The sequence below is a fragment of the Neoarius graeffei genome, chromosome 14 (genome assembly GCF_027579695.1).
Source record: "Neoarius graeffei isolate fNeoGra1 chromosome 14, fNeoGra1.pri, whole genome shotgun sequence".
NCBI classification, from domain to species: Eukaryota; Metazoa; Chordata; class Actinopteri; order Siluriformes; family Ariidae; genus Neoarius; species Neoarius graeffei.
The window spans coordinates 33,758,654-33,784,494 of record NC_083582.1 but is presented as its reverse complement, the minus strand read 5'-3'; the positions used below and the strand labels follow the sequence as shown (position 1 = coordinate 33,784,494).

The following is a 25,841-nucleotide window of genomic DNA, read 5'->3' as shown; positions in this document are numbered from 1 at the left end:
ATAGTTTTGGGTGTGCACAAAAATTCAGGACGTTCTATCAAAACGCTACTTACACGTTAGAGGAACGTTACACGAAAGTTTGCGGGCGTTACTCGAACGTTACTCGAAAGTCAGGACGTTCCCTGGACGCTAGGCGGACGCCGGCCCATCAGGGTCGAGTGTCCAGCGCGTGCCTAGCGCTTGGGTAACGCTTGCCTAACGCCTGTGTAACGTCCATCGAACGTCTGTCCAGCGTGTCGCCAACGTTTTTCAGCGTTCGTCAGCGTTCGCCGAGCGTTCTTAACGCTCATGTAACGCTCTTTCAACATCTTTCTAATGTCTGTCAGCGTTCTGAATTTTTCCAGCGTCTGTGTAACGTCCATGTAGCATCCTTGTAACGTGCCTGTAACCTACTGGTAGCGTTCAGGAGCATTTGGCAGGCACTTGCCAGAAATATATTTAAAGGGGCTTGCAGAGGCCACCGACAGTCCTGTTGGAACTTTCACAGAGTGAAGACTTCAGAACAATGACAGACCAAGAGAAACACCAGTATGCTGTTGCTGCTCTCATGCATCACAACAACCTGGTTGAAATGGTGGTTGAAATGGAAGTGATGCACTCTGGCCAAAAGCCCCCCCTTTTATACTGCGCCTCCAGCCGCAGGTTGGCGAAACGTAACAGGAACGTCACACAAACGCTCCACGTGTTACTCGAACGCTACAGGAACGCTAGGCAGACGCTGTGGAAACGTCGAGAACGTCAGCTAGACACTGGACAAACGTCGAGAACGTTACCTGGACGCAAGGCAGACGCTACCCAAACGCTATGATAACGCTATCAAAGCGCTGTGGACGCTATGAGAACGCTAGGTTTTGCTGCTATTTTCGACCACAAACGTCGCCTGACACTGAGGGAACGTTGGCTGAGCGTTACCCAAGCGTTATAAGAACGTTACAAAATTGTTGACCTAGAAACTTAATTTGAAGAACGTCGACGTTCCCCGGCGTTTCTCAAATTTTTAAAAACGCAACCAAACGTCGAACAAAACGCTATAGTGTGACAGGGCCAATACTGAGGATCACATACAAGTCGCATATATTTGTTAATGTGAACGACCTCACAAAAAAATCGGATTGAGCATTAAGCCTTGCAGTGTGAACGTAGCGTTAGACTTGGAGTTTTCGGTGAAACATGAGCAGGAAGAGGCTCTCCGCTCATTCCTTTTCAAGAAGGACGTTTTCGCTGTTTTGCCGACCGGCTATGGCAAAAGTCTGATCTACCAGCTGGCTCCACTCGTAGCCAAAAGGATGGGGCTAGTTTGTGCAGTACGAAGAATTAATAAACAGCTTTGAAACATTACTTTTTGATTTGTTTCTTATTTCCCGTTATTTTAAATTTAAGGGAAATTATTTCACCAAACACCACTAAATAAAAACTCTCAAAAACAGTTTAAGCAAACCCTTGAAAAACACTTGAAAAAAAATGAGTGTATGTTAAGTATGTAGTACAGATTTCAAACTTGTGGTCATTATCTCCAAACTTCTTAATATCTAGAACCTGTTTATTAATTAATACGCATTTTGAAAAATCATTTATTTCAAGGTCTCCCCCACTGCTTTCTGTCGCTCTGACTACGTCACTGTCACTGTTGCGCTGATTGGTCAGAGCGCACAGAGACAGTTTGAAAGACAGCGGTTTGTTCCACCCCCACCCTTCAGAAATGTCTACGGATCGAGGCCAGACTAATGCTGCCTTCATGTGCTATGGGAAGATGATATTTTCCAGTTGGGAAGTGGTATTTACCAGTATGTTGTGTTCACATGCTTTTGTTGTTGACAAATTAAAGATGGTGGACCAGATTCAGAATCAGGCCTGTTATTTGGCTAAAACAATTATAGATTGCCTTGTTCATCAGCTGCAGCAGGAATACGAGTTATCAAAAGGTAAATAATGCTGAATATTTCCTGATCATGATAAGTAGAGATTTTCTTAACACATTGAATGCCACGCAGTTTTTGGAAATTTGTCTGTAGCCACAATGAGAGTAGCCAGTATCTAGATCATTGTTGGCGTTCTTTGGACAGCCACAGAATATTTTGTATTAGGCTATAATATACATATTATAATAATATAATATACATAACATGACTCGTTTAAAAGGTGAGAGTCAGCTTTCCGTAGATGAAAACCACTTCTTTCTTGGTTCATAAGCTAGTCTTGTACCGCTCGCCGCCGTGTTGAAAAGGTTAAAGTTCATCTCATTTCGGCAACTCATCTCATCTCATTATCTCTAGCCGCTTTATCCTTCTACAGGGTCGCAGGCAAGCTGGAGCCTATCCCAGCTGACTACGGGCGAAAGGCGGGGTACACCCTGGACAAGTCACCAGGTCATCACAGGGCTGACACATAGACACAGACAACCATTCACACTCACGGTCAATTTAGAGTCACCAGTTAACCTAACCTGCATGTCTTTGGACTGTGGGGGAAACCGGAGCACCCGGAGGAAACCCACGCGGACACGGGGAGAACATGCAAACTCCACACAGAAAGGCCCTCGCCGACCCCGGGGCTCGAACCCAGGACCTTCTTGCTGTGAGGCGACAGCACTAACCACTACACCACCGTGCCGCCCTCTCGGCAACTCGTGTATCAAAATTTTCTACGAGTTGCCCAGTGGAAAATACCACAAGAGGGGGCGTTCATGTGTGCTTTCCATGTCGGCGTTTGGTATTTACCATAATTCCCATAGCACATGAACGCACCATAAATATTCACATTTAGTCTGGCTTGCCAGGCTAGCCTGCCACTAGAGAGCCTCAGAGTCATATTAGTTTCACTATTTGTTTGGTTTTTTTCCCCCCAGTCATTGGCGTACTAACATGGCAATGGAGTAAAGTGGGAACTTTTATTTTGAAAAATTGCTCTCCAGCGCCATATTGGCTCTTCAGCCTGTCGTTCATTCAGCAAGACTGAACAACTTTTCACCTTCATCTGCTCTGTGGAACATGGCTTTTCAGTGTCAGAGGGATAGTTATATGCAAGAAGTATGTAAACTTCTCAGACTATATATATTACATATTAAGGTTAGATATCAGTTACTGCAGATATTTATTAATGAAATAAACCTCACACACTGTTAGCTAAGTAGCTAACTGTGTTTACTGTGTGAACATGTCAGGTGTTATTCAGCACTCTGTGTTAGTGTGTGTTTTGGTTGTAATTTAAAACTTTGGCCTTTTATGTCATGGCCATAACATTCTTTACACAAAGTGTGTGTGTGGGTACATGTTTTTATATTTTGGTGGGCATCAAATGTCCCCAAAAGTACATCAGACCATTTTGACATTATGGGGACATTTGGCTGGTCCTCACAAATAAGACTGTTTAAAAAATAATGCAGAGTTTATTTTTAAAACTAAAAAACCCCAAAATGTTTGCTTTTGGTACCTGGGGTTAAGGTTAGAGTTAGATTTATGTGTGGGTATAGTATTCATGAGCGACATTAATAGTCATGTCAGTGGAAGGTCCTCACAAGAATGTGTGTTTGAACAAGTCTCTACCTAACCTCCATGCCTCTGTGTTACCTTTTGCAGTTTGTCACGTCAGTGGTGTCCTGTTCACCTGCCGAACTGAAGCTGGACAACAACGACAAGAAAGAAAAAGTGAAGGGTTTCAACGTGATATTAAAAGACACCATTTTGTTCCCCGAGGGCGGCGGACAGGTGACCATTAGTGTGCTTCATCTCATCTCATTATCTCTAGCCGCTTTATCCTGTTCTACAGGGTCTCAGGCAAGCTGGAGCCTATCCCAGCTGACTACGGGCGAAAGGCGGGGTACACCCTGGACAAGTCGCCAGGTCATCACAGGGCTGACACATAGACACAGACAACCATTCACACTCACATTCACACCTACGGTCAATTTAGAGTCACCAGTTAACCTAACCTGCATGTCTTTGGACTGTGGGGGAAACCAGAGCACCCGGAGGAAACCCACGCGGACACGGGGAGAACATGCAAACTCCGCACAGAAAGGCCCTCGCCGGCCACGGGGCTCGAACCCGGATCTTCTTGCTGTGACGTGACAGCGCTAACCACTACACCACCGTGCCGCCCCGGGTACGCAAGCTAAAAATCACATTTAACACTTATTATCTTCAATATCAAAAGGCTTGACTAAATAAACTTGGTTGTTTATTGTAGCCCTGTGATAGCTCTATTTACCATGCAAAAAAAAAAAAAAATGTGGTGATAACGTTATTTTTGGTGAATGTATGGCAATATATGTCTCATTTAGCAAAATTACTCGTGTCATTTAGAAAAAGTGCTTTTTTGACCACAGGTAGCTCCAAAAGGTATGCACTTAAATCATTCTTTATACCGTAAAACAAATATTTGGTTCCATATCATTGGAAACATAGTTAAGTGTTAATGTTGAATGCCAGTAAGTTTTCAGACTATTTTGATCAAATTAGTATGTAATTGTGTCAAAAAAAAATGTCCTCTCTGAGACAGCTAATTTTTCAATATAAAATAACATATCTAAAATGTGGTCAAGATATTGGGACATAAATATTAGAGACAACTAACGCAAAGCTTACAGCCTTATATTTAAAAGTACTATGGAAGTAGTGGATTCTGATTTGTCAAAAAAAAAAAGTCCTCTCCGAGAATCACTTCATTTGTTTCTCCCAGCCCTGCTTAAAGCTACACTTAATCTTGTTATAATACAAACTATTACACATGCCTATCTGTTCTTTAACTTGTCCTTCACTTAAAAACTGGTACAAGAACCAGTTTGAATCAATTTGAATTTTGGACCCCTGTGACACAAACTTTGTACCCTGATTGTAAAACAACCCATAAATTGCTCTAATATGCCTTTTCGAGTGACAGGGAACGGGTTCCGTTCTTGTTCACGCACCAAATTTTGAACCATTCAGAGTGTTTGGACCCAAAATAAATTGGCTCGGAACCCGAAAAGTTGGTTCCCAGTTGGAGCCAAAATATATCTGGTTTTTCCAGCATGAACCATGATGGCATCACTGGGCATGTCACTAGTTTGATGAGGAAGCTGAGTGCAGCAACGGAAAAGGATATGTCTTCAGAAAAATAATGGACCCCCAAAAATATCTGCAATAACAGAACAAATGCTCGGAGGTAATCAATGCACTTGCTAATCTTGCTACTACTGTTTACTCCTGTTGTGTATTGTGCAACGCCATCCGGTCATGATGTATCCTTGATTACAACGGTTCCACTCGAAACTGGTGAAAACGTGGGCCCGTTAGCTAGCTGGCACCAAGGTTCAAAGAATCCTGAATGGAACTGGTTCAAGAATCCGTTCCCTGTTGGTCAAAAAGGGGTATAAGAGGAATCTTCTTGAAGAGCAACACCAGTGCAACGTATATACTATATGGCCAAAAGTTTGTAGCTACCTGTCCATCATACCCATATGTCCTCCTTCTCGTCCCATTCCAGATTTGGTGTTGGTCATTTGCTCTTATAATAACCTCCACACTTCCAGGAAAGCTTTTGGAGCGTGGCGATGGGGATTTGTGACCATTCAGCCACAAAGCTATTAATGAGCGTTCCAGTTCATCCCGAAGGTGTTCAGTAGGGTCAAGGTCAGGACTCTATGCAGGACCCTCGAGTTCTTCCGCATCAAACTTGTCAAACCATGTCTTCATGCAGTGGTCTAGTTTACTAGGCTAACAAGCCACAGAAATGTATGCTAAAATCCACAAAACAGCAAAACAATAGCCATCCTAAATATTATTTAAGAACTTTGATAGTTTTAGCTGATATTTAGAGTTTTTCAAAGGGTTATGGTGGTTAAATTGCTGATTTTCTAAACATATGCCATGTCTATTTTAGACGCGTCACATCCACAACGGAATTTCGTCACATCCATAACGCTGACTTTTCCTTCCGAAACTCTGCATGAAATACAAAATATTTTAAACAAAGATTTTTTTAATATTCACCTTGGACCCCTCTATCAAATGGATCTCTCCATTTCGACATTAGGTTTACGATTTCACAGAGTTTGATAAAAATGTACAGTCACCCAAGAAAAGTGATACTTTTTCTGTCACATCCATAACGCATCTTTTATTGGCGTTTTCTGGCATGCCCTAGATGTACTATGGGAATTGTTCTTGTTCTATCACTTCTCCAGTATGGTACAGCCTTAAAATATGCAACACCTGTTTAAATACTGGGAGACAATAAAACATGCACTGGGTCATTTGTTGCCATTTTGAGTTCAAGTGTCACATCCATAACGCTGGAATTGCTCATTTATTATTCTGTCCATATTCACTGGATATGAGCAATCGCATGCTCTGATTGGCTATTACTCAGCTTTTTTTCAAGAATTATTACTATAGCATTTTCCACAAATTGCTACTGCCATTTTGCTGTTTTGTTTACATTCTAAGCAGAAATTTATTTATTTGTTTATTTATTTGACTTTGCCAAGTACATAATACACAGAAAAATATGCAAAAAAATGTATAAACAAAATAATAAATAACAAAAATATAATAGGCAGGACAGCCACAACAGCAAATGCCAATTACTGTGGCCCCTAACATGAAAAAGACAGTAGACAATTAAAAAAACCGTAAACATTACACAAAATTAGAAACAACAAATTATTGGTCCAGCTAGACCTTGGGCATTATTGCATACTGGGCAAATGGATCGCCATGTCCTTGGGCTTTCAGGAGCAAAGAAATCTAAGGCCTGTTCATAATAGAGTTTAAGATTAACTTTAAAATCAGCTAGAGTAATTGTGCTTAGTCTAAGATAGTCCGGGAGAGTGTTCTAGAATTCTAGTAATTCTACTTATGTACGATCTTTGAAAGGTTACAGTTTTACATTTACTAGGCCTGAAAATAAGTACATTAGGCCAAAAAAAAAAAAGTGTGTGTTTCCGGTTACCCGACCGACCCTAATCCGTACCGCCCGACCCTAAACTTTTTTTTCGTTTTTTTCCCAGTCGCGACTTTTACATATAACCCAACCGCGTGAACCGGAAGTTTTTGTCACTCACTGGGAAAATCAGGGCTTTCCACAAGCGCCGGCTGCCGGCCATACAGCCGACTACACAATTAAGTCCAGCCGGCTACTTTAATGACTTATTTTTGTAGCCCACAGGCTCTAAATATTAATTTTCGATTTTAATAAAATTAAATGTTTATCTAACGGACTGACAATAATGTCAAACTGAACCGCACTCATTTAAGTTGTGATTCGCGCTGTTTGTACCGATAATAACCACAAATTCCCCGCCGACTTCGTTGATCGGGGAGAGTAACTCATCTGTGGCCCCGACATGCGGTGTGTGCGCGCGCACTCGGCGGAGGCAGTAGTGTGTCGGGGCCGTCGGAGGAGACAGAAGCAGAGATAACGCTTATTTTGTCTTTCACCTAGAGACATGATTCAAACTTTAAAACGGAGACAAAATTCTCCTGTGTGGATCTGGCATTCAACTTTTTTGCTAGGTTCTATACTTTTTGATCAGTCACAGATCAAACACCATGAGCAAATCTGGAGAAATTCAGGCTTTATAATCAGAGGTGGAAAAACCCGGGTGCAGAAAGTAAAAACCCTGCCACATTTTTGCTCCAGCCAATTCAATGAACCAGCTGATCCTAATTACCACATCCCCTAAGCCAGGTTGATGAGCTAATTCGTGAAATCACCTGTGTTGAGAGCACAGGCAGAAGGAAAACCTAAGCAGGACTTTGTCAATCCAGTTTTTCCACCTCTGTTTATAATGGGTGTCTATTGCGTTACACATCAGCGGAGCTCAGGAGTTTAGAGTGGAGGCAGCCTGAAAAAAAAAGCTCTAACTTTCTCATTTAAACTGTTTTCTCAGCCACAATTTTCACTCTACACACACAATTTTCTCAAAAGTTGTAGTCACACATTGTGTGAATCAAGACAAGTGTCTCCCTGAGCGATAGGATTTACAGTTTTTGAATGAGAAGCCTGAAAGTGAGGAGAAGACAGCCGCGCTCTCCCATAGACTCACATTATACACGTGGCAGCGCTTTTACTGCAAAATCAGAAAAGTCACTTGTTTTTAACTCGCTCTAGTGTCCACATTTTTAACACTAGGGACAAAAAAAATTACATTAATGTGTTCATGGGAGCCTTGTAGCACTCAATGTGAAAGAATTTTGTGAATAGCTCCTTCCGTTTCCGTGTAAATCAGCGTTGTTCGAGGAGAGGGAACTCTGAGAAAAAGCGCTCTTTGCTTGTTATATTGTGTGTTTTCCCTGCACCGTTACCAAGGCGATGAGCTGCACTCAGGGAGCAGAGAGGGGCGGGGCTGCTCTCTCTCTCTCATGGTGTATTGAGCTGTTATATTTACAGAAACATTCATGTTAAAAGGTGTCTCATGCTGCATCAGATTCATCAGAAGGTGGTAACTCAGGTGACCTGCAAAGAAATTCATTATATTTTGTGAAATTATTCCTGTCTAAATATAGGTTATGGCAGCCATCTTGAAAAAATAAATTCAAAAAAAAAAAAATGCCTGCCTACCGACCCTAGTTTTGAAATCTACGGAACCGGAAACACACACTTTTTTTTTGGCCTTAGGATTACTTGTAGATCTGGTTACACGAGTAGGTGCAATAGGCTTAGGGAGAATGTCCGGATTTATATCTACAAGTCCATTAAGTGCTTTGAAAAAGAAAACTAAGTCCAGATATTCATGCCAGTAACATAGAGGTAGAACTGACGTCAGAGTTAGGCGGTCTCTGTAGGATTCCGAGCATCTAAATGGCAGACATAAAATGAATTTTGTTGCCCTTCTTTGAACTCGTTCCACCTTCCTCATCAGTTCAATAGCCTGTGGTGCCCAGATCTGTGTGGCATACCCCATTAAAGAGCGCACAATTGAAAGGTAGAGTGTGCGGCGTGTACGCATGCTCTGAACCTCTGCAGCACTCCTATGCAGAAACCCTAGGAGCTTGTTAGCCTTAGAACAGCAGTCGAATACGTGTTTCGACCAGGTTAGATCACTCTTAATGGAAACTCCTAGATCTTTTTCGGTGTCAGTGACTTCCAGTTCTTTGCCATTGATAGTATAGTTAAACTCGATTATTTATTTTTATTATTAATTATTATTATTAATTATTATTAATTATTTTGTCGGACATTTTGTATAAAGTTTTTATGTATCAAATTTGCAAAAAATACAAATAAAAATGCTCCGTTTTTCAAAATCCAGTGAATGTGGAAAGAATAAAACAGTTATTCCACTCAATCTCGTCGTACATGGCTTATAGCCGACTCGGTGCTACGCGCCTCATCGACTATCAGCTCATTTACGATTCGATTTCATAGAATAACTGTTAATCGTTTTTCAACAACAGCACGCTCCGAAGTGTTTTATTCAGTATGTAGAGCAAATCACGTTTTCTATTCAGGATTTCAGAGTGAATGTAACGGTATGATGTGTGTTTGAACACACACACACTACTACCTCCCAGTCAATGGACAATAACTCTTGCACCTCAAATATAGACTGCACCTTTAATACAGACTATTTATATATATAACATTTTATCTGCACTTTACTGTTTTTACTATTTATTTTGAATATATTTTCTTGTGCGGAGTTTGCATGTTCTCCCCGTGTCCGCGTGGGTTTCCTCCGGGTGCTCCGGTTTCCCCCACAGTCCAAAGACATGCAGGTTAGGTTAACTGGTGACTCTAAATTGACCGTAGGTGTGAATGTGAATGGTTGTCTGTGTCTATGTGTCAGCCCTGTGATGACCTGGCGACTTGTCCAGGGTGTACCCCGCCTTTCGCCCGTAGTCAGCTGGGATAGGCTCCAGCTTGCCTGCGACCCTGTAGAACAGGATAAAGCGGCTACAGATAATGAGATGAGATGAGATATTTTCTTGTGACTGTGACATGTAGCTGCTATAAGAGAGATGCTGCCAAACGGAATTCCGTTGTATTCTTGTACAATGACAATAAAGCTGCTTCTTCTGAATGTGTGTGAATTTGGGAGACAGCCTGATGACCATGGAACCATTGAGGATGTGGCAGTGGTGCGAGTGTTGAGGCAGGGAGCAGATGCAGTGCACTTCATCGGCTCAGCTTTAGACGAAGGCCGCGAGGTTCGGCTCAAGGTGGACTGGGAGCGTAGGTTTGATCACATGCAGCAGCATTCAGGTGAGCATGCAACAACACACACATTTTACTACTGGTAATTAGCCATGCGTTTACATTATAGTGCCAAACTGGCAAAGAATTCCCATCCTGTGTTCGAAGTCACATTACATGATACTGCAATATGTAAGGAATAAAACATGACAGCGTGAGCTGTTATAGAAAAATAATCAACAGCATGGTGGTGAAATGCATCCAGATGTGAAGTAGTTGTTGGTTATTTTCTACCTGCACACCCGAAATGTTTTATTCCACTTATACCGTAGCAATTTGCCAGCTATTACAATTTGTTTTATTTATTAAAAAGATGTACATTTTATCCATTTATATTTACATTTTATATTGCATAATGTCCGTGAAACAAGTTATCTGTAACACTGATATTATAGCAGCTATAAACGGTCATTCCTTCACCAGCTTCTCTTTTTTTCCATCTTGATGTTAATAAGAAAAAAAATGTATATGTTATGTCAAATTACAGAGAAAGCGCAAAAGTGCAATGTTCTGAAGATTTTCTTGTGACCGAAAACTTATAGCTTTTTACATTTTACTGTTCAGAGCTTGACATTAACTTTTAAACCCACTTGACTTTCCCCCTATTTTGCGTGTACTACTTTTTTTTTGCTTGTTTGTTTTTTTGTTTTGTTTTTTAGGAAAACCATAGAAAAGTTGTGAATTGCAACATCAAATGAAGTTCACACATTGAGTTGAAGTTTGGTTATTGATTAAGTTTATTATTAAGTTTGGTTATTGGCTACTTTTTACTTGTAACGGACAATAACAATTTTATCCAAAATAGTTTTTCCTGCCTTAGTCGATTTATTTCCATTTCACATGCATGCAGCTGTTGTAAAGTTCAGTGTGTTTGTGTAGCACTCTCTCAAACTGTAGGTTCATTACTCAATAATGTAGAAATCATAAAATAGAAATCTATAACAAAGTTTGTATGACGAAAACAATAGGATGCCAAGACTTTTGAGCAGTACTGTGTTTGAGAATATTTATATATCGTTTTTTTTGTGATATCATCCACCTCTAGGTTTAAAAAAAAAAACATGCTGTGTCATGACAGACAGTATAATGTTTGAGTTTAAAATTTAGTGTGTAGGTGTTTTATACAGACCTGGCAACCTGTAACTGAATCAGTACAGCCAGCCTGTCGGGACACAGTGCAGGGTTGTGTGTTTTTTTTTAAATTAAATAAACCTAGAGGTGTATGATATAAAAAAAAAAAGGATATATAAATATTTTGCAGAGGGCTGTGTTTACCTTTAAAGGAACAGTCCACCATACTTCCATAATGAAATATGCTCTTATCTGAATTGAGACGAGCTGCTCCGTACCTCTCCGAGCTTTGCGCGACCTCCCAGTCAGTCAGACGCAGTCAGACGCGCTGTCACTCCTGTTAGCAATGTAGCTAGGCTCAGTATGGCCAATGGTATTTTTTGGGGCTGTAGTTAGATGCGACCAAACTCTTCCGCGTTTTTCCTGTTTACATAGGTTTATATGACCAGTGATATGAAACAAGTTCAGTTACACAAATTGAAACGTAGCGATTTTCTATGCTATGGAAAGTCCGCACTAATGACAGGCGTACTAACATCTGCGCGCTTCGGCAGCGCATTGATACGGAGCTCAGATATCAATGCGCTGCCGAAGCGCGCAGAAGGTGTTAGTACGCTTGTCATTATAGTGCGCACTTTCCATAGCATAGAAAATTGCTACGTTTCAATTTGTGTAACTGAACTTGTTTCATATCACTGGTCATATAAACCTATGTAAACAGGAAAAACGCAGAAGAGTTTGGTCGCATCTAACTACAGCCCCAAAAAATACCATTGGCCATACTGAGCCTAGCTACATTGCTAACAGGAGTGACAGCGCGTCTGACTGACTGGGAGGTCGCGCAAAGCTCGGAGAGGTACGGAGCAGCTCGTCTTAATTCAGATAAGAGCATATTTCATTATGGAAGTACGGTGGACTGTTCCTTTAAGTAAATCAAACACTTTCATGAAGGAGCTAACTCGAATGCGAACAGAAAAACCCCCAAAATGGGATTCTTAAGCAAACTCTTCCATCCTCACTTCCGACTTTCTGTTTTTGTAAAATACATTTTAAATACAGTTGTGAATTTCTCTGGAGTTTTCAGGCTGAGCTCCTCTCGTCGTATTCTTTAACCACTCATTTCCTCATTGTTCTTGAAGCATTTGCTTCTATTTGTTAACATTTTTCTTGATAGCGGGGAGAAGGTAACGCCTTTTATCTATTTCTCTGTTTGAACGAGCAAAAACAGCGCAAAAATGAACCATATTGAAGACCGATTAAACCTTGCTTGCATGAAAGACAGTGTCTGTCTGACCCCAGCTGTAATTCTCACGTGATGTATGACGTCATGCACATGGGGTCTATAGATAGTTTTCACATGACGTCACAGAGTCGGGGATTCCCTAGTGGCGGCCATCTTGCGGGTCAAGCTTACCGTACGGGTCACTGAGCACACATTGTAACGCGCGAGTACAAAGTCTTCAAAAGAACCCAAGCAGGCTATTTAAAGCTAGCAATGGTGCATACCTGTTGTATTCACGGTAGGGATGGCGAAAACTAAAAAAAATCTTGACCGACCACCGAGCCTCAGTAGCCGGTTAAAGTCGGTTAACTTATGAGTTTAAACAGGGATGCAAACGGCGCGCCTTTTTCACGGCTCGTGCAGATCTGATTTTTTTTTGGGGGGGGGGCTTTGGAGTGTCTGAATAATTTCATCAGAGTAAATTCTGTATTAAAATTACTAAATAAACAAACGCCGTTACAGTCCATGAAAAAGCCGTGAAAAAGTCGGCATCTGCGCCTTTAGTTTGTGTGGAGAGATATGATCTGCAATAACATGCATTGTTGGCTACAGACCGAAACATACTTTCAGAATGCACTGGCCAAGGCAGGACTAAACTCGATGTGCCTTGTAATAATAATTAAAAAAAAAAAAAGAATAGTAATTTGTAAGCTAAAAAGCCTGTGTCTACACTTTCTTCTTTCGCCGAGTGGCAGCTCTGTTCAACTGGGGCGGGACATGACTGAATGGGTGTTTCTGATTTGTCAGCTGTCTTTAACTGGGGCGGGAGGGCGGGACATGACTGAATGGGTCTTTCTGATTTGTCAGCTGTCTTTAACTGGGGTGGGAGGGCGGGACATGACTGAATGGGTGTTTCTGATTTGTCAGCTGTCTTTAACTGGGGCGGGACATGACTGAATGGGTGTTTCTGATTTGTCAGCTGTCATCCTTACACCGCATGGCATGGCCCAAGCGTTTACAATACAGAATTCCAGGTTTTCCGCTCCAAAATCGGCAGCTTCAAAACGATTGATTTTTTTTCACCGACAACCAAAAAAAAAATTAACCGGTTGACGTTGATTCGGTCAACCACCGGTCAAACGGTCATCGGTTAACATCCCTAATTCACGGCTGTCGTAATAGGTCAGGTGATGAAGTCAAGCGGAGCTTTTATGGAATTCCCACTGTACGGGAGCACGAAGGCGAGCAAACAAAGAAACTCAGCATACAAAGGAGAAATCTATGGCTTGCGAGAATCAACCGCAAGGATTATCAGCCTTCCAAACACAGCAAAATCTGCTCCGATCATTTTATAAGTGGTAAGTTGTTTAAATAAACAATCAATTGTGTTTAAGTTTGTTTTTGGAAACCAAAATATCATGTGAACAATCTCTGGAGAATGCCTAACTGGAACCGCTGAGTGTACGTTCACATTGTAATGTACACTTAATATCGCTCGTTTGTCACGTTTCTATTTGACACTTGTCACTTCACTCACGCACGGGTCATTTTTGAAAAACATTTTAGGTCTATTCTGTATGCAAGGATGCAAACAGCACGCCTTTTGGCGGATGCCGCCTTTTTCACGGCTGAATCGCACAGATCCGATTTTTTTTTTTTAGGGGGGGCGTTGGAGTGTCTGATTATAATTTCAAAGTAAATTCTGTATTAAAATGACTAAATAAGCAAATCCGTTACAGTCCATGAAACATAGGAAGTATAAGGATGAGAAAAAAACAGTGAATCGGAAAGCTGCGCACATTTGCGCAGCTTCGCGCAAATGTGCGCAGCTTTCCGATGCAAAGTAATATTGCACAGTATTCATAATAGTCTTAAATCAACTCGATATTATACACACACACATATTTATATGCAGTGTTGAGAGCTCTAAAATTCCAATGTTTACATACCTTGGCTGTAATTAGGACACGACTGTCACTTGTTTTTATATGGTGGACTTCACGGACCCAGCCACAGACAAAATAATTGTATGATTCCAGCGACTTGTATGCTTTGAGGTCGTCAAATGTGTAGGCACTTTTAGTATTCACGAAATGGTTCACAATATCAGGGTACGATATGGATGGCAGCCCTGCATAGTCACTTGAAAATGCATCTTTGTCCACTTCGTAGGGGTCAATTCCCCCAATCAAGGCCAGTTTGGCTGCATACCGTTGTCGTGAGATGTCGTCCAATGTATCCATATACTTCCATTTGCTTGATTTTGCCGACATTGATCCTTATTTTAGAAAACTGACTATATAACTTTATAAATTTGTCCGAGATAACGTAGCCGGTAATGGCGATGGTCCTTTGTTTGCCCCACAATATGGCAGCTGGAGGGCGTTCCCCGGAATGCCGTGATGTCAGTGAAAACTATCTATTAACAGTGCGTGCACCATACTACAACAGCAGGGGGATATAAAATAACTTGCAAAGCAGTAAATGAAACCAAGACTGAGAAAATAGCCAAGACATAATGGCGGATACGTAGTGAGGGACGTGTTTAGGAACTGAAATAAAAGATCGAAAAGCCTAATTTTTGTGGTGCTAGTTCGTAATTTATCCTCATTCCAACTTGCCCGGTTGGGCATGTCGGGGACATATCCCACTTGCCTGAATGTGTGTTTCACTTGTCCCGGGCAATCGGGCAGTCCTTAATGTCAAGCCCTGCTCTTACAAAGCTCTAGCACTGGAGACTCCTTCCAAGAATGCTATATAAATGTCTCCTTAGAGAAAACGCCCACATATCAACAATTATTCTATCCACGTTCACTGGATATAAGGCCAAAAAAAAAAAAAACCGTGTGTTTCCGGTTACGTAGATTTCTAGGGTCGGTAGGCAGGCTTTTTTTTTTTTTTTTGAAATTTTTTTCAAGATGGCTGCCATAACCTATATTTAGACAGGAATAATTTCACAAAATATAATGAATTTCTTTGCAGGTCACCTGAGTTACCACCTTCTGATGAATCTGATGCAGCGTGAGACACCTTTTAACATGAATGCTTCTGTAAATATAACAGCTCAATACACCATGAGAGAGAGAGAGCAGCCCCGCCCCTCTCTGCTCCCTGAGTGCAGCTCGTCGCCTTGGTAACGGTGCAGGGAAAAGACACAATATAACAAGCAAAGAGCGCTTTTTCTTAGGCCAAGTTTACATTAGACCGTATCTGTCTCGTTTTCTTCGCGGATGCACTGTGCGTTTACATTAAAACGCCGGGAAACGGGAATCCGCCAGGGTCCACGTATTCAATCCAGATCGTGTCTGGTCCGGTGCTGTGTAAACATTGAGAATATGCGGATACGCTGTGCTGAGCTCTAGCTGGCGTCGTCATTGGACAACGTCACTGTGACATCCACCTTCCTGATTCGCTGGCGTTGGTCATGTGACACGACTGCTGAAAAACGGCGCGGACTTCTGCCTTGTATCACCTTTCATTAAAGAGTATAAAAGTATGAAAATACTGCAAATACTGATGCAAATACTGCCCATTGTGTAGTTATGATTGTCTTTAGGCTTGCCATCCTTCCACTTGCAAGTGGTAAGTGACGTGCATGCCCGATATGCACTAGGATCACACACACAGCGGCTCAGTCCTGAATCACTGCTCGTGCACTTCACTCGCGCGCTCTGTGAGCTGCGCAGGGCCGGAGTGCGCACCCTCCAGAGGGCACTCGCTGTTCAGGGCGGAGTGATTTGGAGCGCAGGATGCCTGCGGAGCCGAGCGTATCCATGTATTGGCGTTGCTGTGTGCACGCGAATCGTGTATTGGCGTTGCTGCGTGCACGCTAATCATTTTAAAAACGTTAATCTGATGATCCGCTGATACGGTCTAATGTAAACCCCACCTCAGAGTTCCCTCTCCTCGAACAACGCTGATTTACACGGAAACTGAAGGAGCTATTCACAAAATTCTTTCACATTGAGTGCTACAAGGCTCCCATGAACACATTAATGTAATTTTTTTGTCCCTAGTGTAAAAAATGTGGACACTAGAGCGAGTTAAAAAAAGTGACTTTTCTGATTTTGCAGTAAAAGCGCTGCCACGTTTATAATGTGAGTCTATGGGAGAGCACGCCTGTCCTCTCCTTACTTTCAGGCTTCTCATTCAAAAACTGTAAATCCTATCGCTTTACAAGGGAGACAAGGGAGACACTTGTCTTGATTCACACAATGTGTGACTACAACTTTTGAGAAAATTGTGTGTGTAGAATGAAAATTGTGGCTGAGAAAACAGTTTAAATGAGAAAGTTAGAGCTTTTTTTTTTCAGGCTGCCTACACTCTAAACTCCTGAGCTCCACTGGTGTGTAACGCCATAGACACCCATTATAAAGCCGGAATTTCCCCAGATTTGCTCATGGTGTTTGATCTGTGACTGATCAAAAAGTATAGAACCTAGCAAAAAAGTTGAATGCCAGATCCACACAGGAGAATTCTGTCTCCGTTTTAAAGTTTGAATCATGTCTCTAGGTGAAAGACAAAATAAGCGTTATCTCTGCTTCTGTCCCCTCCGACACACCACTGCCTCCGCCGAGTGCGCGCACACACCGCATGTCGGGGCCGCGGATGAGTTACTCTCCCCTGATCAACGAAGTCGGCGGGGAATTTGTGGTTATTATCGGTACAAACAGCGCAAATCACAACTTAAATGAGTGCGGTTCAGTTTGACATTATTGTCAGTCCGTTAGATAAACATTTAATTTTATTAAAATCGAAAATTAATATTTAGAGCCTGTGGGCTACAAAAATAAGTCATAAAGTAGCCGGCTGGACTTAATTGTGTAGTCGGCTGTATTGATAAAAACTTCCGGTTCACGCGGTTGGGTTATATGTAAAAAGTCGCGACTGGGGAAAAAAAACGAAAAAAAAGTTTAGGGTTGGGCGGTACGGATTAGGGTCGGTCGGGTAACCGGAAATACACACTTTTTTTTTTTTTTTTTGGCCTAAGCAATCGCACGCTCTGATTGGCTACTCTACTACTAGACTATCAGCTCATGTACCGTGAGTAAAGAAAAATAAAATGGCGGAGCGTGTTGCTGAACCAACCGAGGACGAAATAAAACCTCTACTCGAAAACAAAATCCCAAAAAATACAAAAATGCAACAAAATGTGGAATGAAAGTATTTGATGGTAAGAACATATCTTTTTTTTTTCCCCAAGAATTATTATTATCATTATAGCATTTTTTCACAAATTGCTCCTGTCATTTCGCCGGTTAATGCTTAAAGATTCTTCATGTTTAAAATTTGCATCTGGACTTGTTTGGTGAACACACTACATAAATTGGTGAAAAAAGTGTATAATTAACAATTATTCGACAAAACCGATGTATGACGAGTGTGGGAGCAGGGGAGTGGTCGAGTGTCGGCTGTGTGTTTATGTATGCATGTTAGTTGTCACTGAAAAGTGAAAAATAAAAAGAACGCACCTGTTCTGAAGCCTGCTTCCAGTTCCTCTGTTTCTCACAAGTTAGAGAGTTGTTACAAGGAGATTGAGTGGAATAATCATTTTATTCTGTCCACATTCACTGGATTTTGCGAAACAGAGCATTTTTATTTATTTTTTGCAAATAACGTCTAAAGCTATTCTATACCTCGGCACGACAGTAAGATGGCACTTTCTACAAAAAAAACCAACATCAAAGTCAATTCGTGCTAGGGATGTTAACCGATGACCGGTTGACCGAATCAACGTCAACCAGTTAATTTTTTTTGGTTGTCGGTTAAAAAAAAAAATCAATCGTTTTGAAGCTGCCGATTTTGGGGCGGAGAACCTGGAATTCTGTATTGTAAACGCTTGGGGCATGCCATACGGTGTAAGGACGACAGCTGACAAATCAGAAACACCCATTCAGTCATGTCCCGCCCTCCCCGCCCGAGTTGAAGACAGCTGACAAATCAGAAACACCCATTCAGTCATGTCCCCGCCCCTCCCGCCCCAGTTGAAGGACCGCTGGCACTCGGCGAAAGAAAAGTGTAGACACAGGCTTTTTACTTTACAAATTACTATTCTGTTTTTTTTTTTGAATTATTATTAGAAGGCACATCGAGTTTAGTCCTGCCTTGGCCAGTGCATTCTGAAAGTATGTTTCGGTCTGTAGCCAACAATGCATGTTATTGCAGATCATATCTCTCCACCACAAACTAAAGGCGCAGATGCCGGCTTTTTCACGGCTGAATCGTGCAGATCCGATTTTTTTTGGGGGGGGGGGGGGCGTTGGAGTGTCTGAATAATTTCATCAGAGTAAATTCTGTATTAAAATTACTAAATAAGCAAATGCCGTTACAGTCCATGAAACATAGGAAGTATGAGAAGAAAACAGTAAATCAGAAAGCTGCGCACATTTGCGCAGCTTCCGCGAAAACATGTGCAGCTTTCTAATTTGCTGTTTTCTTCTCATACTTGTACTTCCTATGTTTCATGGACTGTAACGGCATTTGCTTATTTAGTAATTTTAATACAGAATTTACTCTGATGAAATTATTCAGACACTCCAACGCCCCCCCTAAAAAAAAAAATCGGATCTTTGCACAATTCAGCCGTGCAAAAGTCGGCATCCGCCAAAGAGGCGCGCCGTTTGCATCCCTCTTTAAACTCATAGGTTAACCGACTTTAACCGGCTAATGAGGCTCGGTGGTCGGTCAAGATTTTTTTTAGTTTTCGCCATCCCTAATTCGTGCAGCCATCGATGGGTTTTTAAGAAGGTTTTGTATGAAGTTTTTGTTTATCGAATTTGCAAAAAATAAATAAAAACGCTCTGTTTCGCAAAATCCAGTGAATGTGGACAGAATAAAATGATTATTCCACTCAAATCTCGTTGTAACAACTCTCTAACTTGTGAGAAAACAGAGGAACTGGAAGCAGGCTTCAGAACAGGTGCATTCTTTTTATTTTTCACTTTTCAGTGACAACTAACACGCATACATAAACACACAGCCGACACTCGACCACTCCCCCGCTCCCACACTCGTCATACATCGGTTTTGTCAAATAATTGTTAATTATACACTTTTTTCACCAATTTGTGTAGTGTGTTCACCAAATGAGTCCAGATGCACTGTCAAAAATCATAGCCTAATTAATCAATACGTTCTGATCAGTCACTTTGGAGAATTTCACGGTGCTGTGGTATAAATTGTGTTAAAAATGATCGTCAGAATTTCGACACTACGGTTGGTTCCTTTAGTGATGCCATGTATCCCTTCCATAGGCCAACATCTGATCACTGCCTTGGCGGACACAGTGTTTGGATACAAAACTACCTCATGGTATAAGCCTTGATTCTACTCTTCCGAATGGAATGTAATTGAATTTTTATTGAAATCCGAATGCGCCTGAAAGCCATGAGATGTTTGTGCGTGTTAAAGCGTGCGTTGTGCTGCAGGGAGCTGGGCCGTCAGCGCAGTAGTATCGAGCTGGATACGGTGTCTGTGAAGCCGGGAGAGATGGAAGCATTGGAGGATGCAGTCAATGACAGAATCCGTGCTCATGTCCCAGTCAACGTGCGCCTCCTCTCTATAGACGACCCTGATATGGAGAAGGTGTGTGTATTGTCTCTTCTAGGGAAAATTTCCCAAACCTTCTACTCAAATGCGTCATGTGGCTCAGAGTAGAACAGGATATTGGTGTGTCTCTCGTTGTTAGGCCTGGTCTGGGTCGAATTGATGAACCACTAAAGTGTGTTTGTACACAGGTAAGGAGCAGAGGGCTTCCTGATGATCATGCTGGACCAATCAGGATCATCGATATTGAGGGAGTAGACGCCAATATGTGTTGTGGGACCCACGTATCCAATCTCAGTCATCTACAGGTTAGTATTGTGTAATAATTTAGTGTTTATGAAGCGTTCGTCTTTAGTCTCACACTCGTGATACCTGTGTGGTGTAGCAAACAAGTCAAGGAAGCGGTCTAAATCATGACAGACTTGCTTCAAAGGCAATTAATTATGTCTTTCACAAGGGTTATTTTCCAATAATAACATGTTCTGAAGTGTTTTATCACATAACGTGCGGATTTATATTCAGGACTGTATAGTGAATATAACAGTGTGTGAGAATTTGGGATGCAACCCGACGACTGTCGGACCAAATCAAGTGTCTGAATCACTTAATATCTATGAATTATCTTTATGCTTGTGTAAACAGGAGGAGTAAAATGGTAGTGCACATTGATTATCGCCGAGCTTTTGTTCTGTTATTGCACATACAGGTAGTCGTCAACTTACGACTGCGTTTGGTTACGACTGACCGGTCGTAAACCGATCTGGTCGTAAGTCGGCCTATGTTAAATGAACGTAAGTATATTGTGATGTGTAATGATATTGTAATCATCTTAAAGTCTTATTTTATCAACATTTTCTTATTTCATTACCTTGGCTCATTATTTGGTTTAAGTCAAACACTGCATACTACACTGCGTACAGTACAATTTGTTTAATATGTGCAAAAGAAAAAATACCAAATACAGGTGTGAAAAATAGAAAACATTTTAGTTTGAAACATGCCAAAATAGGGGCGGCACGGTGGTGTAGTGGTTAGCACTATCGCCTCACAGCAAGAAGGTCCGGGTTCGAGCCCCGTGGCCGGCGAGGGCCTTTCTGTGCGGAGTTTGCATGTTCTCCCCGTGTCTGCGTGGGTTTCCTCCGGGTGCTCCGGTTTCCCCCACAGTCCAAAGACATGCAGGTTAGGTTAACTGGTGACTCTAAATTGAGCGTAGGTGTGAATGTGAGTATGAATGGTTGTCTGTGTCTATGTGTCAGCCCTGTGATGACCTGGCGACTTGTCCAGGGTGTACCCCACCTTTCGCCCGTAGTCAGCTGGGATAGGCTCCAGCTTGCCTGCGACCCTGTAGAACAGGATAAAGCGGCTAGAGATAATGAGATGAGACATGCCAAAATACAAATGTAAAACATAGCAAAATACAAAATTTAGTGACTGCTGGCATCACTGGTGCTTGGCTGTGGGTCGTCTACGTCATCATCAGCTGTTGCAGCGCTCGGGCTGGCGGGAGGATTTGCTCGTTTCATAAACCAGGAGCTGGGGCGGAAGCTGTATGACGGAGTGCACGAGGGCGCGCGAGAGAGACTGCGCATGTGCCTGGAGCTGGGGCGGAAACTGTATGACAGAGTGCGCGAGAGAGACTGCGCATGTGCCTGGAGCTGGGGCGGAAACTGTCGTACGCTCAGCTAGCTCAGCTGGGAAACACTTGCCAGTCATAACCAGACGGTCGCAAAGTCGATCGGTTGTAAGTCGCATAGGTCGTAAGTTGACGACTACCTGTATTTGTTTTTGGTTCTTTTTTTTTTTTCCCTGAAGTTGTATCCTTTTCTGTTGCATTTTCCATTCCTGAGCTCCGCTTTCTCTCCAAACTAATGACGCCCCCTGATGTCGTCACGGTACATGCTGGAAAAAAACAGCTACATTTTGATTCCAGTTGAGAACCAATTTTTCAGGTTCCGAAGCGATTTATTTTTGGTCGAAATGCTGTGATCGGTTAGCCTAGTAAACTAGACCCACCCGCCTAGCGGCCAAAAATATTTTTGCCTACGAGTGGGTCTAGCCTCGGACCGTATCAACAACACACCCCGGGCATCAAATCGTGCCCGCCAATCACAACGCAAGGTTTTTGTTTGGATTCTTTGGGCGGGCTTTTGCAGGAGTAACGACAAAGCTGCGCGACGCTGGAGAAAGCACAACAGGAAAGATGGCTACGGCTAGTGAACAGCGCGCGTTTGACTCCGCTTTGGAATCAGTTTTAGAAGAATTAGACTTGGAGTTTTCATTGAAACATGAGCAGGAAGAGGCTCTCCGCTCATTCCTTTTCAAGAAGGACGTTTTCGCTGTTTTGCCGACCGGCTATGGCAAAAGTCTGATCTACCAGCTGGCTCCCCCACTTCTTTCTGTCGCTCTGACTACGTTACAGTCACTGTTGCGCTGATTGGTCAGAGCGTTGGCCTATACGCACAGAGACAGTTTGAAAGACAACGGGTTGTTCCTACCCACACCCTTCGGAAATGTCTACGACCGAGACCAGACTAAATATTCACATTTAGTCTGGCTTGCCAGGCTAGTGATCAGTTCAAAATTTGGTGCACAGTTTCCTGTTGGTGGAAAAGGAGTAAGAGTGGAAGTCGAGGGTGCCATTACTTTAATACAAAGCTTGTTCTTATGAAGCACAAACATTGGAATGAAGAGTTCTGCATGGAAACAGAATGGTCGCTCAGAAGAACCGTTTCTGGCAATTTTTATATCTGAGTGTTAAGAGTGCGTTAAGGCTGTGAATTCTTACAAATCGGTACAAATTTAAACAATCATCATCATTGTCATCATCATTTTGGCAAATCAGACATTTCCTCAGAAATACAGAACAAGACGAGAGTATGGCGTCTTGCTTACATGACTAATTACTTCAAATACATTTGAGAGTCAGGGCGGCACGGTGGTGTAGTGGTTAGCGCTGTCGCCTCACAGCAAGAAGGTCTGGGTTCGAGCCCCGTGGCCGGCGAGGGCCTTTCTGTGTGGAGTTTGCATGTTCTCCCCGTGTCCGCGTGGGTTTCCTCCGGGTGCTCCGGTTTCCCCCACAGTCCAAAGACATGCAGGTTAGGTTAACTGGTGGCTCTAAATTGACCGTAGGTGTGAATGTGAGTGTGAATGGTTGTCTGTGTCTGTGTGTCAGCCCTGTGATGACCTGGCGACTTGTCCAGGGTGTACCCCGCCTTTCACCCGTAGTCAGCTGGGATAGGCTCCAGCTTGCCTGCAATCCTGCTTGCACCAGGATAAAGCGGCTAGAGATAATGAGATGAGACATTTGAGAGTTCATTCAGAATCACATGAAGCCGTTAAGTTTATTAACGTTTACCTGGAGAGTTTACCCCTGTCCCCCCCCCCCCCCCCCCCCCCCCCCCCGTGTGTGTGTGTGTTCACCACTTCATACGGATTAAATGCAGAGGAGGAATTTCACTGTGCTTGAGTTTACATGTGACCAAAATAAAAGCTTGTTATGAGCAATTCCAGCGTTATGGACGTGACACTTGAACTCAAAATGGCAACAAATGACCCAGTGCATGTTTTATTGTCTCCCAGTATTTAAACAGGTGTTGCATATTTTAAGGCTGTACCATACTGGAGAAGTGATAGAACAAGAACAATTCCCATAGTACATCTAGGGCATGCCAGAAAACGCCAATAAAAGATGCGTTATGGATGTGACAGAAAAAGTATCACTTTTCTTGGGTGACTGTACATTTTTATCAAACTCTGTGAAATTGTAAACCTAATGTCGAAATGGAGATATCCATTTGATAGAGGGGTCCAAGGTGAATATTAAAAAATCTTTGTTTAAAATATTTTGTATTTCATGCAGAGTTTCGGAAGGAAAAGTCAGCGTTATGGATGTGACGAAATTCCGTTATGGATGTGACGCGTCTGAAATAGACATGGCATATGTTTAGAAAATCAGCAATTTAACCACCATAACCCTTTGAAAAACTCTCTAAATATCAGCTAAAACTATCAAAGTTCTTAAATAATATTTAGGATGGCTATTGTTTTGCTGTTTTGTGGATTTTAGCATACATTTCTGTGGCTTGTGGCAATAATATAGAATTGTACATGATCAAAGTTGATTTTAGCTTGGGTTTTACATTATAAGAAAGAAAGACTGACTGACATATTAGGTTGGTTACAAATTGGTTCAACTTATTCACATCTGTAAAATACAGGCCTAGGTGATATCTCTGGGAGTGGTTTTGATGTATTACATGTTGCTTTATTTTTGCATGGTGAGGTTGACATTTACATGGAATTGCCCTACTTCCTAATTTCCCCACAAAATTTGTATTTATTCCACTTGAAAAGTATTTGGCAAACCAGCTACCTGAACTATTTAATATTTGGGAGAGATGCTAAAGGCAGACAAAAGTACAGATGCCTAGCAATATTTTGAGGCAGGTTTCATGCATGCCGGAATATTATGGGAAATTCCTGATAAAGAAAAATACTTTATTATGACAAAGGTAAGCTCAAATGTGGACTTCTAATAATAATAATAAACAAGCCAGGGCCGAGATCTAGCATATTTTATGGTGTTTAGCCGAACCTACATTATCAGTACATCACAAACATGATGCTAGTTGAGCCAAGCATGAGGTCTAATAAAATATATCGCATCCGAAGCCCACCTTCAGATCTACAGTTTAATGTTGCACAGAGCTTTCACACTAACCTGATATCAAATGTTCTCCACACACACAGGAATGTTTTTATCATCCGGTCTTCCCGTTTAACTGCAGCTCGCCATTTTTCTCATCTTTCTGGGTTCACCAGGAAGCGGTGAATAATTAAACCAGACCTGCTGTATCTCCACGTCTGTTATTCCATCCAAAAGCACTACAGGTCTCTGGCATTGTTCTTTTAGATGTAACTTCTGCATGTTTATCTGTAGATGTTTACTGAATTTGGCTTACCATAACTCACGTACACTTGTGCCGGTGTTCTGATAAACTGTCCTACACGTCAATGCGTCCTACAAAGCCGCACTGCGCATGCGCAGAGCACAACACGTCATTTCTTGGCATTTGAACAGATTTTTGTCCTACATCAGCTGTGCTATAAACGGTGCAGATTAACGGTGTGCATTCAATCTTTACTACTTAATCTAACATAATGCTGATTTCTAACCATTGCGTGAGTCTTGCAATACATCTGAAATTTGTCATTTGAATTGTAAGAACGTCCTACACTCATATTTTAATGTAGAAGTATATTCTGAAGGGGTCTTTTGAATTGTCAGAACATCCTACATTCATTTATTAATGTAGAAGCATATTCTGATGGGGTCATATGAGTTGTGAGAACGTCCTGCGGCGTCATTTGAATTGTAATAATGTCCAACACTCATTTTAATAGAGCAAATGGTACTTGTGAAGAGTGACAAAAAAAAAAAACTATTAATTCTACATATTCTGACAGGGTCAATTGAAGAGTCAGAGCGTCCTAGATTCATAATGTAAAAGCATATTCTGACGGAGTCGTTTGAATTGTCAGGACGTCCTACATTCATATGAATTCTGACAGGGTTGGTGGACGGTGTATCAGTGTAGAAGCATGTTCTTTGCAGAGGGAAAAACCGCGAACTATGACTAAAAGTTAAAGTTGAATCACACTGTAGGATTTCCTGCAATGTAGGACTGCTCGACAGACATGTCTGACATCCCCTCCTACCGTAGGACGCTTCGCGGATGTAGGACCGTTTATCAGAACACCGGTCGTTATCAAACACAAAGCTTGCCAACCAACATGGCCGCGTAAACAAATCCGCAGTTGCGATGAC

At 42.0% G+C, this 25,841-nt stretch overlaps 1 protein-coding gene across 1 annotated transcript in view; it reads left to right on the top strand.

The window, feature by feature from the left end:
- Positions 1–2,922: 2,922 nt before the first annotated feature.
- aarsd1 (alanyl-tRNA synthetase domain containing 1) overlaps positions 2,923–25,841 on the top strand; it is a 34,726-nt gene continuing 11,807 nt past the window's right edge. Inside the window, exons 1-6 of the mRNA XM_060938898.1 lie at positions 2,923–3,026; positions 3,576–3,704; positions 10,026–10,185; positions 19,723–19,780; positions 19,897–20,053; positions 20,206–20,322. Of these exons, the coding sequence (XP_060794881.1) occupies positions 2,988–3,026; positions 3,576–3,704; positions 10,026–10,185; positions 19,723–19,780; positions 19,897–20,053; positions 20,206–20,322 (660 nt within the window). The 5' untranslated portion in view covers positions 2,923–2,987. The remainder of the gene's footprint in view (positions 3,027–3,575; positions 3,705–10,025; positions 10,186–19,722; positions 19,781–19,896; positions 20,054–20,205; positions 20,323–25,841) is intronic.